The sequence below is a fragment of the Mytilus trossulus genome, chromosome 1 (genome assembly GCF_036588685.1).
Source record: "Mytilus trossulus isolate FHL-02 chromosome 1, PNRI_Mtr1.1.1.hap1, whole genome shotgun sequence".
NCBI classification, from domain to species: Eukaryota; Metazoa; Mollusca; class Bivalvia; order Mytilida; family Mytilidae; genus Mytilus; species Mytilus trossulus.
The window spans coordinates 112,078,232-112,095,271 of NC_086373.1; the positions used below are offsets into that span (position 1 = coordinate 112,078,232).

Here is a 17,040-nt window from a genome sequence, read left to right on the forward strand (position 1 = left end):
ACTTGGTACAGGCATTTTCTAATAATACTACTTTAAACAGGTTGAAAAGTCATTGATAAAGATAACTCTTGAGAAATAAAAGTTTAGGCCAAAAGGAAATGTTATTGCTAATTTCTTTCTTTTACCTATTTCTAGATAAGCTTATTCTGGCTTTCAGGAATACTTTAAATAACAAAATTTAAAACTTGTAGGAACCCGGTAAAGAAGAAGCTAAAAAAGACTGTTCAAATATATTTATGGACAGCATAAGTGATGACCCTTTCTAATCCTTGAGTTTTATATGTTTTAGATGCAACTGATATGTGTTTTTATGATTGTCACATGTTTTTTACAATAGTCATCTGTTGTTATCATTGTCATATATTTTTAACAAGTGCCATGTGTTGTTTCAATTGTCATGTGTTGTTATGATTGTCATATGTTTTTAACAAGTGCCATGGGTTGTTTCAATTGTCATGTGTTGTTTTGATTGTAATATGTTTTTAACAAGTGTCATGTGTTGTTTCAATTGTCATGTGTTGTTATGATTGTCATATGTTTTTAACAAGTGCCATGGGTTGTTTCAACTATCATGTGTTGTTTTGATTGTCATATGTTTTTAACAAGTGTCATGTGTTGTTTCAATAGTCATGTGTTGTTATGATTGTCATGTGTTTTTAACAAGTGCCATGTGTTGTTTCAATTGTCATGTGTTGTTATGATTGTCATGTTTTTAACAAGTGTCATGTGTTGTTTCAATTGTCATGTGTTTTTAACAAGTGTCATGTGTTGTTATGATTGTCATGTGTTATTAACAAGTGTCATGTGTTGTTTCAATTGTCATGTGTTGTTTCAATTGTCATGTGTTGTTATGATTGTCATATGTTTTTACAAGTGTTTTATTACAATTCTCATGTGTAATGATTGTCATGTGTTGTTGAACATGGAAAGAGAAATAAAGACTTACCATCTGTGGAATGATACATATCTGGTATGGTGATATTATTTTTGGCCATCGTATGGCTTCATCCTCGGATAATACTTCTATACCAGCCTGTAGTATTCTGGTTACTCCTAAACCATAACATCCCATCTGTGTTACTCTAAAAATAACATAACACATTTTGTAACACATATTAAAAGTTAAAAGTCTGTATTTGATTGCTGTCTATAATAAATAATTTAGTTTATTTTTTTGGTCATGAATCATAGATAATAAATGTTGGAGCCCTTTACAGTTGTCTAAATGGTAAAAGTTTTGTACATTGTTGAAGGCCATACAGTTACCTTGGTTGCTTAAAACCACATCCTTTGATGATAGTTGTTTCATTGGAAATTATACCCCATCTCCGTATTTTCATATTAATCAATTGACCTGTTTCTGTGAACATATCTTTAACATTGTATACATTAAGTGTCAAGTGCTTATATTGCGGCTCCCACAGGGTATCCCCCTCAGGTCGCAAGGTCGCTTTTAAATTTGTTGCACGGTCGCGAGGTCGTTTTTAAGGGAAATGTACAGGTCGCAGGTCCTTTTTTCCAACATAGAGGTCGGAAGTCGTTTTTATATTTAAAGGGTCCATTTAAGTGCCCTTGGGCTGGGTTGTTCTTGTTTTATTTGAGGCCATCAAGAGATGGCTGTCTGTAAGTTGGAAGTTCCTGCTCTATTGAAGTTCGTGTTGTCAGCTCTAGATTTACTTTTTGTGTGGCATTTAATGATTTAATATGTGATGTCTTCGTTCCATTAACCCATATCCGTTCTTTTCCATATTGAGACCAAAAACAGGAGTTGAACTTTTCGATTTTTCAGAATAGTAGTTTCAACCAAACATTCAGTATTTCACTAATCCAAACCAATATTTATATTGAGCAAGTTCCAAGAACTCTTATAAAATCACCGGGGATGTAGAGCTGGATTTACCTACTGATACTTTGAACACGATCTATAGACTGATGGCAACAAGGAAATGTCTTGAAGACAGGTGTGTCCCGCTCGGCGCTTATGTCCATTTCGATGGGACTCCCCAATTTTACACAGTTGTTAGTCCATATCATGATAAATACAAAGTACGGTTCAAATTTTCATGAAGATTCGACTTACAACTTTTTAGGAAAACCGAAAAACTATATTTACCGCAACAATGTTGTCTGGACATAAAACATGAAATTGATCATCAACTTAACTTGGATACATTTTTTTCTTTGCAGCACACACAGAGACGCTAGTAGCTAGTGCCCTATGCGCTAGTGATGACCATCTCCCATAGTATACTTGAAGCAATAACCCAGACCAACTTAAATCTTTTTTAAGAAACAAAAATGGTCCAAAAATGATCATAACTTGACAATTTGATAGCTTATCACAGGCTCTAGAAAGAAGAAAAAAACGAAGACTTCTAATCGACTATAGTTACAAAAAGGGTCACGAATAGTTCAAAATTGATTATTTGAAAATTGCATGTTGATTTAAGATGAAAATCGAACTTAACTTGTACTTTATAGTGCTAATACCGCAGTCCCACTAGGCCACAATGGCACTACGATCTGTGAAAACAATTTTGATGATCGTAGTACGATCGTGTAGATCGCAGTAAGGTAGTATCACGGTCGTGGTGAGGTCTTCAAGATCGTGATGAGGGTGGCCAACTTTAGTTTTCTCGTTTGAATTGTTTTACATTGTCTTATCGGGGCCTTTTATAGCTGTCTATGCGGTATGGGCTTTGCTCATTGTTGAAGGCCGTACGGTGACCTATAGTTGTTAATGTCTGTGTCATTTTGGTCTTTTGTGGATAGTTGTCTCATTGGCAATCATACCATATCTTTTTTATATTTGAACATGTTCAAATCAATCGTGGTGTGGTCGTGTCGGCATCAGGTCGTAGAAGAAGCGTAGTGAAGCCGCACTTAGGTCGAAGTAATATTGCAAAGGTCGCTGTACCATCGTACGATGTACGAGCGTAGCAAAGGCGTGATTGTATTCGGAGAGACTGCACTATGATGTCACAGCGACCTCACTACGACCATCACATTCTCAACGCGACCCAACTACGCTTCCAATACGACTATAACACGTTTACACCACCCTGTTCAAGACCTTAGTACAATTCTAGCACACCCTTGCCGTCCTCATCACGCTCGCCTTACGACCTGACTACTTTCATACTATACGACCATCATTCTAATTGTCATTTGCACATAAAAATATTATATATCTCCAGGTTTTGATTGTCTGTATGTAGTTCTTGTTCCTTTTTTTTCTAAAGGCTCAACCATATATAGATTATACCTATCGTTAATTATCCATTTTTGAGATATATAAACACCGTAAGATGGTGACAAGGGAACGTCACCATCTTACGGTGTTTATATATCTCAACTTGTACGATTCGCTCGTGTAACTTACAATGTTTTAGATTTTAACGAGAGAAATTTAGGTATTACTGAAAAATTATTACACCAGGGTTTTCGATATCACAAACTAGTCAAAACATTTACTAAATTTTATCATCGGTATAAGGACATCATTCGTAAATATAGCTCAACGTGTAGACTTCTTATACGTTTAGGTATTTCACATCCAATTTTTTATGGAAATATTCTTTACAAAGCACAAAAATGTCAGTATTCACTGCAGAAACTAACAAAACCTTTAAATAGACTTATTAAGAAGGGATATAGTTACGATACTGTTGTCAGGTCATTAAAGATTGCATATTTTGGCGTTAATATTGATTCACTTATAGGGTCTTTCATTTATTAAAAAAAACAGTTGTTGGCATGACACGGGTTATGTTCTTCTCATATATGTTATGATGGTATGATACTAACCCCCTAACAGGAAGGATTGTGCCTGATATTCATATGATGAAATCATTATCTTTCAATCAGTTTAATTGAAGTCTGGAGCTGGCATGTCAGTTAACTGCTAGTAGTCTGTTGTTATTTATGTATAATTGTCATTTTGTTTATTTTCTTTGGTTACATCTTCTGACATCAGACTCGGACTTCTCTTGAATTGAATTTTAAATGTACGTATTGTTATGCGTTTACTTCTCTACATTGGCTAGAGGTATAGGGAGAGGGTTGAGATCTCATAAACATGTTTAACCCCGCCGCATTTTTGCGCCTGTCCCAAGTCAGGAGCCTCTGGTCTTTGTTAGTCTTGTATTATTTTTATTTTAGTTTCTTGTGTACAATTTGGAAATTAGTATGGCGTTCATTTTCACTGAACTAGTATATATTTGTTTAGGAGCCAGCTGAAGGACGCCTCCGGGTGCGGGAATTTCTCGTTACATTAAAGACCTGTTGGTGACCTTCTGCTGTTGTTTTTTTTATGGTCAGGTTGTTGTCTCTTTGATACATTCCCCATTTCCATTCTCAATTTTATTATATTATACCGTTGGTTTCCCGTTTGAATGGTTTAACACTAGTTATTTTTTGGGCCCTTTATAGCCTTTCGGTGTGAGCCAAGGCTCCGTGTTGAAGGCTGTACGTACCTTGGCCTATAATGGTTTACTTTTATAAATTGTTACTTGGATGGAGAGTTGTCTCAATGGCACTAATATTGCATATTCCTATATCTATTGACACATCTGTGTCATCTTTGCTATCGTTCACTAAAATATTGTCATTTGAGCTGCATGGACCAGCAAATGGTTGAAATTTAGGTTGGATTGGTCGGTCCGAGATCTCTGCTCGATCAAGATTCGTTATTATCAGAGCTCTCTCTGCCTCTACATCACCCTACCACTACGCCCACGTGTTCTTTAACATTTTGTTGGCATGACTGTATTGTTTCCAAGAAATCTATGTACATGTATTAATCAGAAATAGAAGGAATGAAATGGTGTTGATATGGAACACAATGTTGACATTATTCAGATAAAGTAGTAAGATCGCAGTATGAACGTACAATAATCGCAGTAAAAGCGTGTCAAGAACGTACAATAATCGCAGTAAAGGCGTGATAAGAACGTACAATAATCGCAGTAAAAGCGTGGTAAGATCGTGTTGCAATCGGATAACTCGTGGTATGGTCATAGTGAGAACATGATGAGCGTAAAAAGATCTTGATAAGCGTAGAGATCGCAGAATAAGCGCGGTGAGAACGTGGTCTAATCGTAAGCGTATTAATGGGGACGTAGAAGCATCGTGAAAGCAACGAAAATTTACATTTTCATGCCGCTCATACCGCGACCTCACCACGATCTGAATTTATTTTAGATCGCGGTGAACGTAGAGCGATCGTGGTCTAGTAGGACTAGGGCTTAAACAATTGGGAACAAACGAAATAAATCTTTGATCTGGATACCACCCAATCTTATTAAAAGTGACGGCAACATATAAAAAATTGAGGAGCAAGTGATGAAAATTTATTTTAATAAGATTGGATACCACCATGGCACGGTGCGACAGATGGAAGTACGGACCGATATCCAACCATCATGCCATGTCAAACTTCTCTACTGCGTGTAGTGGGGTATAAAACAGTAGACAAAATTGTGACTGAGATGGCCAGAAAACCAGTAGGGCTGACCATGGTTGGTGGGCCCAACAGTCAGCAGTTTATGTTTAATAACAGACATGTGATTTGGGCATTTTATTTCATCAGATCGGTCCGATGACGCCAGCCGATTGTTCATCCCGATCTAGTTCTACTAGTGGGAAGAACGTACAGTCATGGGGGAAGGGGGAAATAGGCTGAGACTGAGAATCAGTAACTGCGCGCCGTTTTGCCGATCTGTCAGATAACCAAAATGGCGACAAAGGATCACAAAGGAAAACATCGCGCCAAAAATGGCAAGGTCGTTTTTAGTGTGGGTGAAGTCGGAGGTCGTTTTTTCCAAATTTTACAGATCGCAGGTCGTTTTTAGAAGGCCCTCAGGTCGGAAGTCGCCTCTAAAAAGGCCAGAGGTCGCAGTTAGTTTTTGACCCTGCAGGAGCCTCTATATTAAGCAATATATATTGGAATGTATGCATTAGTGTTTCAAAATAACTTTTACTATTCACATGTTCAACAAATTATGTCTAAAAGTGTCAATCTGTTAGTATCTAAAAACAAGATCACAGCCTGAAGAAAAGTGCAAATCTTTATCTATTTCAATACAATTGGTATACATTAATCTCTTTTTCCATAGAAATTTTTTCTCTATTTTTCCACAAAAATTATTTTCAAAGATCTATTCCTCACATTTTATAAAAAAGAAGATGTGGTATGATTGCCAATGAGACAACTATCCACAAAAGACCAAAATGACACAAACATTAAACAATTATAGGTCACCGTACAGCCTTCAACAATGAGCAAAGCCCATACCCCATATAGTCAGCTATAAAAGGCCCCGATAAGACAATGTAAAACAATTCAAGCGAGAAAACTAACGGCCTTATTTATGTAAAAAAATGAACGAAAAACAAATATGTAACACATAAACAAACGACAACCACTGAATTACAGGCTCCTGACTTGGGACAGGCACATACATAAATAATGTGGCGGGGTTAAATTTACATACTCACATATTTTTGGCATTTTTGTCTTTGTAAGTAGATCCTAATATTTCTGAATACTTTGTGCCCAATAAAAAGGAATGTCCAACCTGAATAAATAAAAGTCAGTTTTTTGATTTATAACCACTTTCAATATTTTCACAGACAGTGACACTGATGATACAAAATAACTTATATATATAACTAAGGTTTATATTTATCTACACATCCATGACACATATCACTGACAGCCAGATAATTTTTGTTGTCAATTTTATCCCAATTATGGATTTAATTTATATGATTGTATGACATCAGTATATGGCCATGGTGTTAACTGATATGAAAATGCTGTATTATTTTTCACTATCCAAAATATATATTCACTCTATTTTTAAATAAATAGTCCATATTTATAAGATCTTATAAACCAATGTTTGTCACTTATAACACAATAAAATTCTCAACAGGCACAGCTACATATGACCCCAGAGGTCGATACCTTAACAGGGGAAGCAAGTAGGGACACTACATTCAATACAGCTCTGGGTTTGGATTTAGTTAAATATTTGACACAACATAGGTTTCTAACCAAAAAAGAATGTGGTCTAAGAGCTAAAGATTTTGAAATTGGACTTTTACTGATTATAATCCAATATCTAAAATCTAAATACATAAATGCAGTTGAGAAAAAAAAAAAAAACTTTTTATTCGTTTAGTGCCAGCGTCTAGTTATTTAATTAATCTATTTAAACCTCAAGATAGAAACAAATAATTAAATAAATAATCCAAGCCAATGTCCTTCCTCAAATCAAATGAGCCTCTATAAAGCAGTGATGATGTTGGATCATCATTAAAGGGCAATAACTTATTAAAGGGTCTACTAATTTGAAAAAAAAATTAGGTGGTTTAATCTTGACATTATAAATATTTGGATCCCATTTCTAATGGTTTTCCAAATACCTGAGAATTACTTGCATAAAATCCTAATGTTCTATTCTTATCGAATATCTATAATGATTAGTTTGTGTTTATCCTTTATTAAATTTATAAATCAGTGTCCAAAGTAATATTCTGATTTAGATTGGTGTATATTGCATTAGTTTTTAAATTTTCAGTATTTATTTAGATCTCTGAGTGGCAATAGACTTTTTAGTATCCTTACTTTCATTAAAATGTGTATATAATACCTCTATTGCAGACATTTTATCCAACCCACTTCCACAACTGGGACACTTGTTCTCTCTTACTGAAGGGTCTGCAATACAATACTGATAGAATAAACACACATAATATATAAGCTAAAGGGTCTGCAATACAATACTGATAAAAATAAACACAAATTCCTTTTAATTGTTTAACACTTGTCATTTCGTTGGTCATTTATGGCTGACAATGCAGTTTATGCTTTCCTAATTGTTAAAGGCTGTACTGTGACCTATAGTTGTTAATTTTTGTGCCATTTGGTCTACTGTGAAGAGTTGTCTCATTGGCAATCATACTATATCTTCTTTTTTTATTACACAGCATATATAAACAAAAGGATAAAATATTTTCGTGTAATTTATTAAAAATATTTTGCTTGACATAGTGAAAATGAAATATAAAATCAATGCAATCAAATGCCGACAATTATTCAGAAGTGTGTATAATAATGAAACTAAATACCTATCTAGTTTACTACTGAGCTGAAAGTTCAAATTTTTACTGTCTCAAGACATTTTGTGTCTTTGGAGTGTTATTTAATTTTGTCGTAATATGTAAGAAAAAAACAAGAAAACGAACAGACCTTCAACTTCAATATTTCTTCCATACTGACAGCTGTAAAAAAAAGTTAATATATCTATATCTTAAAAGTATAAATATTGGAGAAAAACTAAATAGACACACTTTTACAAAACATGAATTTAAAGTTTGAAAAGATTTATTTCTACATCTTTTGAATAGAAGCTATTTAAAAATTTGTAAATCAGATTCCAACATTGATGTTTTTAATGCAATCAAATCAAAAATAATTTCCATGACTCAGCATTTTATTCAGTAAAGGACATGTTAATTTAATAATAAGTATTTTCCAAAAAGATAGTGAACATTTGGAAAACAATACATGTGTAGAAGTCTTATGCACATGGAGAAGTCTGAACACACTAATACACATGTAGAAGTTTGAACACATAAATACATCCTCATGTAGATGTCTGAACACACAAATACACATGTAGATGTCTGGACACACAAATACACCAGTAGAAGTCTAATCACACATAAACACATGTAGAAGTCTAGACACATACACACATGCAGTGTTTAGACATACACAATTACACATATATAGAAGTCTTGACATACAAATACACATGTAGAGGTCTGAACACAAATACACATGTAGAAGTCTGGACAGACAAATACACAAGAAGAAGTCATGACACATAAAAACACAAATAGAAGTCTAGACACATACACACATGTAGAAGTCTGAACACAAATACACAAGTAGAAGTCTAGACCCACAAATACACATGCAAAAGTCTAAACACACAAATACACATTCAGAAGTCTAGAAACACACACATACACATGGAGATTAGTCTGGTCACACATAATATCATACAACACTTCTTGGTGATGGATTCGACTGTTACTTCCATTTGTTTGTGTAAATCCACAGTAGCACCCTCCTTTTTGGGACATTAATTCTAATTGAAACTACAGGGTTTCCCTTCCCAGTTTGTAAATATCAACATTCATATTACAGAGTATCCTCCCCTTAACTCTCAATTATAATTAAATGACCAAGGAACCAACTTATACTGACCTAGTACAGACTTTAATAGTGTCTTCTCCAATGTCTGATTGCAGGAGAAATTCATGAGAAAGTTTCCCGCCAATATTACCTGTTGCACCAATTACTACAAAAATAAAATATATATACTCACAATTTTTATCATTACTTTTCCTTTTGCCTTATATGATAACTGTTATAATATATGAATAAACTCTTTAAATAATTTATATGATCAGCAAGGCAAGATCTACTAACAAGTCTAAATCTGCAAATACTGTTAGCAGACTGTTACTCTTTATAGGAGTGATTGCCCTTGAAAAGATTTGTTTACTCTCTATTGTGTTTTGAGCAAAATCAAATTCAATATGAAGACCAAATTGTGAATTTGTGAACTTAAGATGAGCACTTTTACTTTAATATTTTTAGTTACTGTCTCATTAACTTAATTTCACCAACCTTCAGCCTTAATTAATTCAAAGGCACCAATCTAACTTCACCAGATGCACATTTTTACATTAATGTCTCTCTAATGATATTTACCTTTTTTGAATTGTAGTCCAAGTCTGTTGAAAATATTTTCATAAACTTGACAAACTTCTTCATATGTTTTTTTAGCATTCACCTCCGTTGTGTCAAAGGTATACAAATCTAAAAATATACCATACTGGCATAGAACATATAGATAAAGGCAACATTATTATACCATGGCCATGTTTTTTTATTAACTCATCCATAGATATTAAAAAGATTTTCCTTAATTCTAATAAAGAGGCAAGGTTACTACAAAAATAAATCATATTACCATTTGGAAACAAATTCTTTCTAAAAATGGAAGAACAACTTAGATATACTTATTCAAGGCAGAGAAAACAAAAAGTATATCCATAAGGCAACATGCCACATTCATATCATCACTGTTCAGTGTACCATAAATCTGGGTCAAAATCATCGATTTAAAAAAGTTCACATGATAATGACAATATGCACTCAGTTTCAAGTCTATGTGGTCATATCTCCATGGCAAACTCCCATAAAGTAAAAAATTTAGCCTGATACAGAAAGTCATGACCAGATTTAATCAACTTGTACTTAACATTTAAAGGTATTTAAGTTACAAAACTTAAAAGTGGGTTATCCCCCCTTCAGATTAATTATGAAAGAGTACATTTATTAATTTTAGTAGTTGTTGAACTAAACATGCTGAAGTTAGACATTTATGTATATCAACCTCTAAATATTTTAACTTTTATTAATAAATTATTTCTGAGACTTTAACAAATACAAAATTGGTTGGTTTCATTTAAGAATTGAATGCTTCTTTTTGTAACTTCATTGGGGTGTAAAAGCCTTGGCCGAAGTATATTTTGTATGAAGCGTGGAAGCGCTTCATTCTAAAAATATGGGTATAGTCAACTCTTTTACACCCCAATGAAGTTACAAAAAGAAGCATTCATAACTTATAATTACATTTTTTAGCTAGGATCATGAAAACACAATTTTTATCAAGTTTTTATTTAATTTTCCTGTGCACTTTCTTGTGGGACCTCGTGTCATAATGAATGGTAAATTTTATTGTGTAATGACGTTGATTAAGGAATAACGCGAGATTGCAGTGTAGCCAATCAGAATAACGTATTATAATGAAACATACATCTAATGTAATAATAAGCATTTATGAACTTCATGAACTTATAGTGAATGATTTCATATATCAGCTGTAAAAAATAAAATAGTTTTGTATACATCTAATTGCTAATCCCGGCTGACCCGACCGCTTGAACTTTTGAGGTCATACACAATCACTTTTCCATTGTGGCATCAGATACTTTATTGTATGATGTCAAAATTTTACGGGAACCTGTGTGATATCCAGGAATGGCGGACACATAGCGATAAGGTGTATTGTAAATATAAAAAAGAAGATGTGGTATGATTGCCAATGAGACAACTATCCACAAAAGACCAAATTGACACAGACATTTAAAACAACTATAGGTCACTGTACGGCCTTCAACAATGAGCAAAGCCCATACTGCATAGTCAGCTATAAAAGGCCCTGATAAGACAATGTAAAACAATTCAAACGAGAAAACTAACGGCCTAATTTAAGTAAAAAAAAATAAATGTGGCGGGGTAAAACATGTTAGCTGGATCCCAACCCTCCCCCTAACCGTGGACAGTGGTATAACAGTACAACATAAGAACGAACTATAAAAATTAGTTGAAAAAGGCTTAACTCATCAGATGGACAAAAATACAAGTGGACGTGGCCGGGTACTTATACATCCCGACACAAAAAGACACAATGAACAGATCTGAGAGTACTCGCAGTTATCTGACAGCTAGTTCAAAGCCACTAACAACTAATAACCAGATGCTCTGCAGGGCGCAGCTTTATACGACCGCAGGGGTTGAACCCTGAACAGTTGGGGCAAGTATGGACACAACATTCAAGCTGGATTCAGCTCTAAATTTGGATTGTGATTAAATAGTTGACACAGCATAGGTTTCTGACACAGAATAAATGTGGTCTCATAAACTTAAAATTTTTGTTTTGCCTTTGAGCCATTCACTATGCTGTTGAATATTAATCCTCTCAAAAAAATGTTTGAAGAAAATTTTTTTTTCACATCCCCCTTTCCTTTATTCCAAAAACCGATCTCAATTCAAATTTCTAATGGAGTTTGCAACAATAACTACTCATTTAAATACATCATAAAATATTAAAATGTAAAAAAGGTGCTTGTTATCACTGAATGGTAAAGATTGTTTTAATTTATCAGTTGGTAGTAAAAGTGAATATACATTGTATATGGTATAAAACAATGATTTAAGTTGATTCAACTACTATTCTGGACAAAGAGAGATAACTCCAATTGAAATTTCTTACTATTGCACAATATTGTGAAATTAGATATTTCTTGCTATTGCGCAATACTGTGCAATTGAAAATACTTGCTATTGCACAATACTGTGCAATTGAAGATTTCTTGCTATTGCGCAATACTGTGCAATTGAAAATTTCTTGCTATTGCACAATACTGTGCAATTGAAGATTTCTTGCTATTGCTGAGTACTGTGCAATTGGAAATTTCTTGCTATTGCACAATACTTAATATAATAATTTTGGATCCTGATTTGGACCAACTTGAAAACTGGCCCATAATCAAAAATCTTAGTACATGTTAGGATTGAGCATATCAAAGAAGCCTAAGAATTCAATTTTTGTTAAAATCAAACTAAGTTTAATTTTGGACCCTTTTGACTTTAATGTATACTAATTGGAAAACAGGACCAAAAATTAAGAATCTACATACACAGTTAGATTTGGCATATCAAAGAACCCCAAGTATTAAATTTTTGATAAAATCAAACAAAGTTTAATTTTGTACCAACTTGAAAACTGGGCCAATAATCAAAAATCTAAGTACATTTTTAGATTCAGCATATCAAAAAACCCCAAGGATTCAATTTTTGTTAAAATCAAACTAAGTTTATTTTTGGACCCTTTGGACCTTAATGTAGACAAATTTGAAAACGGGACCAAAAATTAAGAATCTACATACACAGTTAGATTCGGCATATCAAAGAACCCCAATTATTCAATTTTTGATGAAATCAAACAAAGTTTAATTTTGGACCCTTTGGGCCCCTTATTCCTAAACTGTTGGGACCAAAACTCCCAAAATCAATCCCAACCTTCCTTTTATGGTCATAAACCTTGTGTTTAAATTTCATAGATTTCTTTTTACTTATACTAAAGTTATGGTGCGAAAACCAAGAAAAATGCTTATTTGGGCCCCTTTATGGCCCCTAATTCCTAAACTGTTGGGACCTTCACTCCCAAAATCAATACCAACGTTCCTTTTGTGATCATAAACCTTGTGTTTAAATTTCATTGATTTCTATTTACTTAAACTAAAGTTATTGTGCGAAAACCAAGAAAAATGCTTATTTGGGCCCTTTTTTGGCCCCCTAATTCCTAAACTGTTGAAACCAAAACTCCCAAAATCAATCCCAACCTTCCTTTTGTGGTCATAAACCTTGTGTCAAAATTTCATAGATTTCTATTTACTTAAACTAAAGTTATAATGCGAAAACCAAGAAAATGCTTATTTGGACCCTTTTTGGCCCCTTATTCCTAAAATGTTGGGACCAAAACTCCAAAAATCAATCCCAACCTGCCTTTTGTAGTCATAAACCTTGTGTTAAAATTTCATAGATTTCTATTCACTTTTACTAAAGTTAGAGTGCGAAAAACTAAAAGTATTCGGACGACGCCAACGACGCAGACGCCAACATGATACCAATTATATAAAATCAAAGCGCTGTAAGCACTGTAGGCAGTTAACCAAAAACCAAGGCAAACATAATTATGAAAACTGTGGCAATATTAATGTTGCTTCAATTTTTTTTAAAGATTTAAAAGAACAAACGTTAAATATTCATATGTAATTGTACATTTATGTTCATTTAATGAATCAAATTAAATCATTAAGGCTAATAATTCATATTTTATCAAGGTTTTCAATAGCAACGTATATATCAAGTATATTTTTTTCATGGTCATGAGTCTTGAGTCAGCAGTGGTACAAATTTGCAATGATTGCAGTTCTTCTAGTTGATCATAATTGTTTGTATAAGTTGACTGTTAGTAGTTCAAGTTGACTTTAGTACGAGCTTTAAAAGTTACAGAATGGACTTGCTTCCCTGGAAAGAAAACTGAGTTTGTGTTCTATAGTACAAAAGTTATGAGACATAAATCAAACAAATGTTTACTACTAGAGGGATCAATGGTGAGGTCTGACTGACCTGTCCATAGTAATGTAAATGACTCCCACCTTAACCCCAAGTCCATGATGTCAAAGTTTGGAATAAAATGACAGGTGTTAGGTCTAGCAAAGTGATATGCATATGTGACGCCTATGAGATTGACCTTGTATGGCATTCAATCTTTTTGAAATGACAAACAGGAATGAATATGGTTTAGGAGTTGGTATCTCAATCTTTAACAGGTTCTCAAAACACACACAAGAGGGTGTGGGGTGACCCTAGGGACTACCCCTATTTTTCATTTGATTTTTTTATATTGTCCCATACATGAATATATATGGTTTAGGGGTCTGGATCTCGACCGTTATCAAGTTTTCAAACAGGAGGGGGTGAGGACCCCAGTGACTTCCCCTATATTTCATTTGATTTGTTATATTGTCCAATACATGAATATATATGGTTGAGGGGTGGGGATCTCATCTGTTTCCAAGTTATCAAACAGGATTTGGTAGGGTGACCTTTAGGACTCTCCCTATATTTCATTTGATTAGTTTTTGTGTCCCATACATGAAAATATCTATACTATTAAACGAGAAGACCTCATTTTGGGTGTCGCTTCTCTTCTTTCCACAATAAATTAGTCAACACGCTTCTGTGTCCTATAGGTACAGTGCATAGTCGCATTTGTCATCCATTCATATGATTATTCAGATTGAGTTGTTTTGGGAGAAAAACGAGAAAAAAGGCATCCGGATATTGTCCTGTCATTGGACGAAATTTTAAGTCAGATTAGACTTCCGGTTTGCGTTTTTCTGTATACTTTGAACATACATATACTACGAATAAAGTGTATTTTCAGAATTCTATCTGCTATCATTTTCAAGTTAACTATCCATGGCTGTCACAGAGTTTATTAAATAGAGAGGGTCTGTATACTATATCAATGACCACTATGGATCAATTAGTAAACTTAGAATTGAGAGTAAATACACTTCATTTATATAGTAATTAATGACTGTTCATAATATACAGATAAGCGTAAAATTTATTCATGTGAACTTTTGATACCTTTTCTGAAATTTTCCAGTCATTAAATCTTTTACAAACCAGTGGCGGATCCAGAACTTTTTGTAAAAAGGGGGACGCTGACTGACCCAAGAAGGGGCGAGGGGGGCTGCTGGGTCATGCTTCAGTGATTCCCTATAGAATCAATCAAATTTTTCACACGAAAAGGGGGCGGGCCTCACAGCCCCCCCCCCCCCCCCCCCCTTGATTCCACCTATGCAAAATTCATTGATTACAAAAAAACAAGAAGATGAGGTATGATTGCCTGAAATGACAATGTAAATTGATAGAAAAACCAAAAACTGGGAATTTAGAAATAAAGGAGGGATAAAAAAAACATCTTCCTGTCACCAATAACCTAATATGATACTTTTGCTGAAATTCTGCAGTCATTCAATATTTTACAAAATTCTTCTAACAACACTTTACATACTTTAAACTACGCTCTGAATGCCCGCGATTTCGCGGGTGTGTTCTAGTATGGTTTAATTTAAAGGTGGGGATCTTGACTGTTTCCAAGTTCTCGAACAACAGGAGGGGTGGGGTGACGGCAGGGACTCCCCCTATATTTTATTTGATTTGTTATTTAGTCCCATACATCAGTATATATGGTTAAGGGGTGAGGATCTCGACTGTTTCCAAGTTCTCAAACAGGAGGGTGCAGTGACCATAGGGACTCCCCCTATAATTCATTTGATTTGTTATATTGTCCAATACATGAATATATATGGTTTATGGATTGGGATCTCAACCGTTTTCAAAATTCTCAAACAGGAAGGGGTAGAGTGGCCCCAAAAACTCCACCTATATTTTATATGATTTGTTATATTGTCCCATACATGAATATATATGGTTTAGGGGTGGGGATCTCGACCGTTTCCAAGTTCTCAAACAGGAGGGGTGGGATGACCAACAGGGACTCCCCCTATATTTCATTTGATTTATTATATTGTGCCATACATGAATATATATGGTTTAGGTGTGGGGATCTCGACTGTTTCAAAGTTCGCAAACAGGAGGGGTGGGGTGACCCCAGGGACTCCCCTGTATTTCATTTGATTGGTTATATTGTCCCATACATAAATAAATATGGTTGAGGGGTGGGGATCTCGACTGTTTCCAAGTTCTCAAGCAGGAGGTGGTCGGTGACCCTAGGGACTTCACCTATATTTCGTTTGATTAGTTATATAGTCCCATACCTGAATGTATATGGTTGAGAGGTGGGGATCTCATCCATTTCAAAGTTATCAAACAGGAGGGGGTAGAGTGCCCCAAAGGACTCCACATACATATCATATGATTTACTTACATTCAGATATCATATAATCTAGTTGCACTATATGTGTAAAATAAGAAACTTCCAGCTATTTTAACTGACCCATCAAAATTGAGAAAAAAAATACCCATTGAAATTGCAGTAATATGTTTACACTTTAAAAGCATCTAACTTGCTTTATCAACATTTATTACTGATAAAGACAATTTATACTGTCACCAGGACCATATATATTGTTAGATATACTGTTCCCAGCTGTCACAAAGACTCACATTGTATTGGATTTTGACATTAAAATTTGTCAGAGTAATTTTGAGTTTCAGTACAAAATATTTTCTGTGTTTTCATTCTTTTACATATATCTTTTGGTTTTCAATTCTAGTGTTTATATTTATTTAACATGCAAAGATGTATTTGTAATTTGTCTGATTTTTTTTATAGTTCAAAGATCGCCAAAACCCGGAATTACCCATATTCGCTTCCGGAATTGGATCCGATATTGTAATTTTCTTCTCATGTCAGCCATTTTGTATTTACACATTATTTGTCGGCGATTTTCTGTATAAAGCTAGCGGTTGAACAAAATGAACATTGCTGTCATGAATAATAATGCTAAAAACAAGTTTTGAGATCGTTTATTAGGAGGCTTTGGTAAAAAGGTTTGCAAAGTTAT

General features: G+C 34.3%; 1 protein-coding gene across 8 annotated transcripts in view; it reads right to left on the reverse strand.

Annotated features, from left to right (window-relative positions):
- Positions 1-17,040, reverse strand: part of LOC134697966 (probable proline--tRNA ligase, mitochondrial) — a 105,469-nt gene that overhangs the window by 64,105 nt on the left and 24,324 nt on the right. For 6 of the 8 annotated variants that reach the window (XM_063560288.1, XM_063560267.1, XM_063560272.1 and 3 more), the window contains exons 7-12: positions 9,794-9,901; positions 9,284-9,377; positions 8,258-8,289; positions 7,659-7,726; positions 6,499-6,578; positions 947-1,082 (exon numbers count right to left, since the gene is read on the reverse strand). The exons of the other annotated variants lie outside the window; for them this stretch is intronic. In XM_063560288.1, coding sequence (XP_063416358.1) covers positions 947-1,082; positions 6,499-6,578; positions 7,659-7,726; positions 8,258-8,289; positions 9,284-9,377; positions 9,794-9,901 — 518 coding nt within the window. The remainder of the gene's footprint in view (positions 1-946; positions 1,083-6,498; positions 6,579-7,658; positions 7,727-8,257; positions 8,290-9,283; positions 9,378-9,793; positions 9,902-17,040) is intronic. 8 annotated transcript variants of the gene reach the window in all.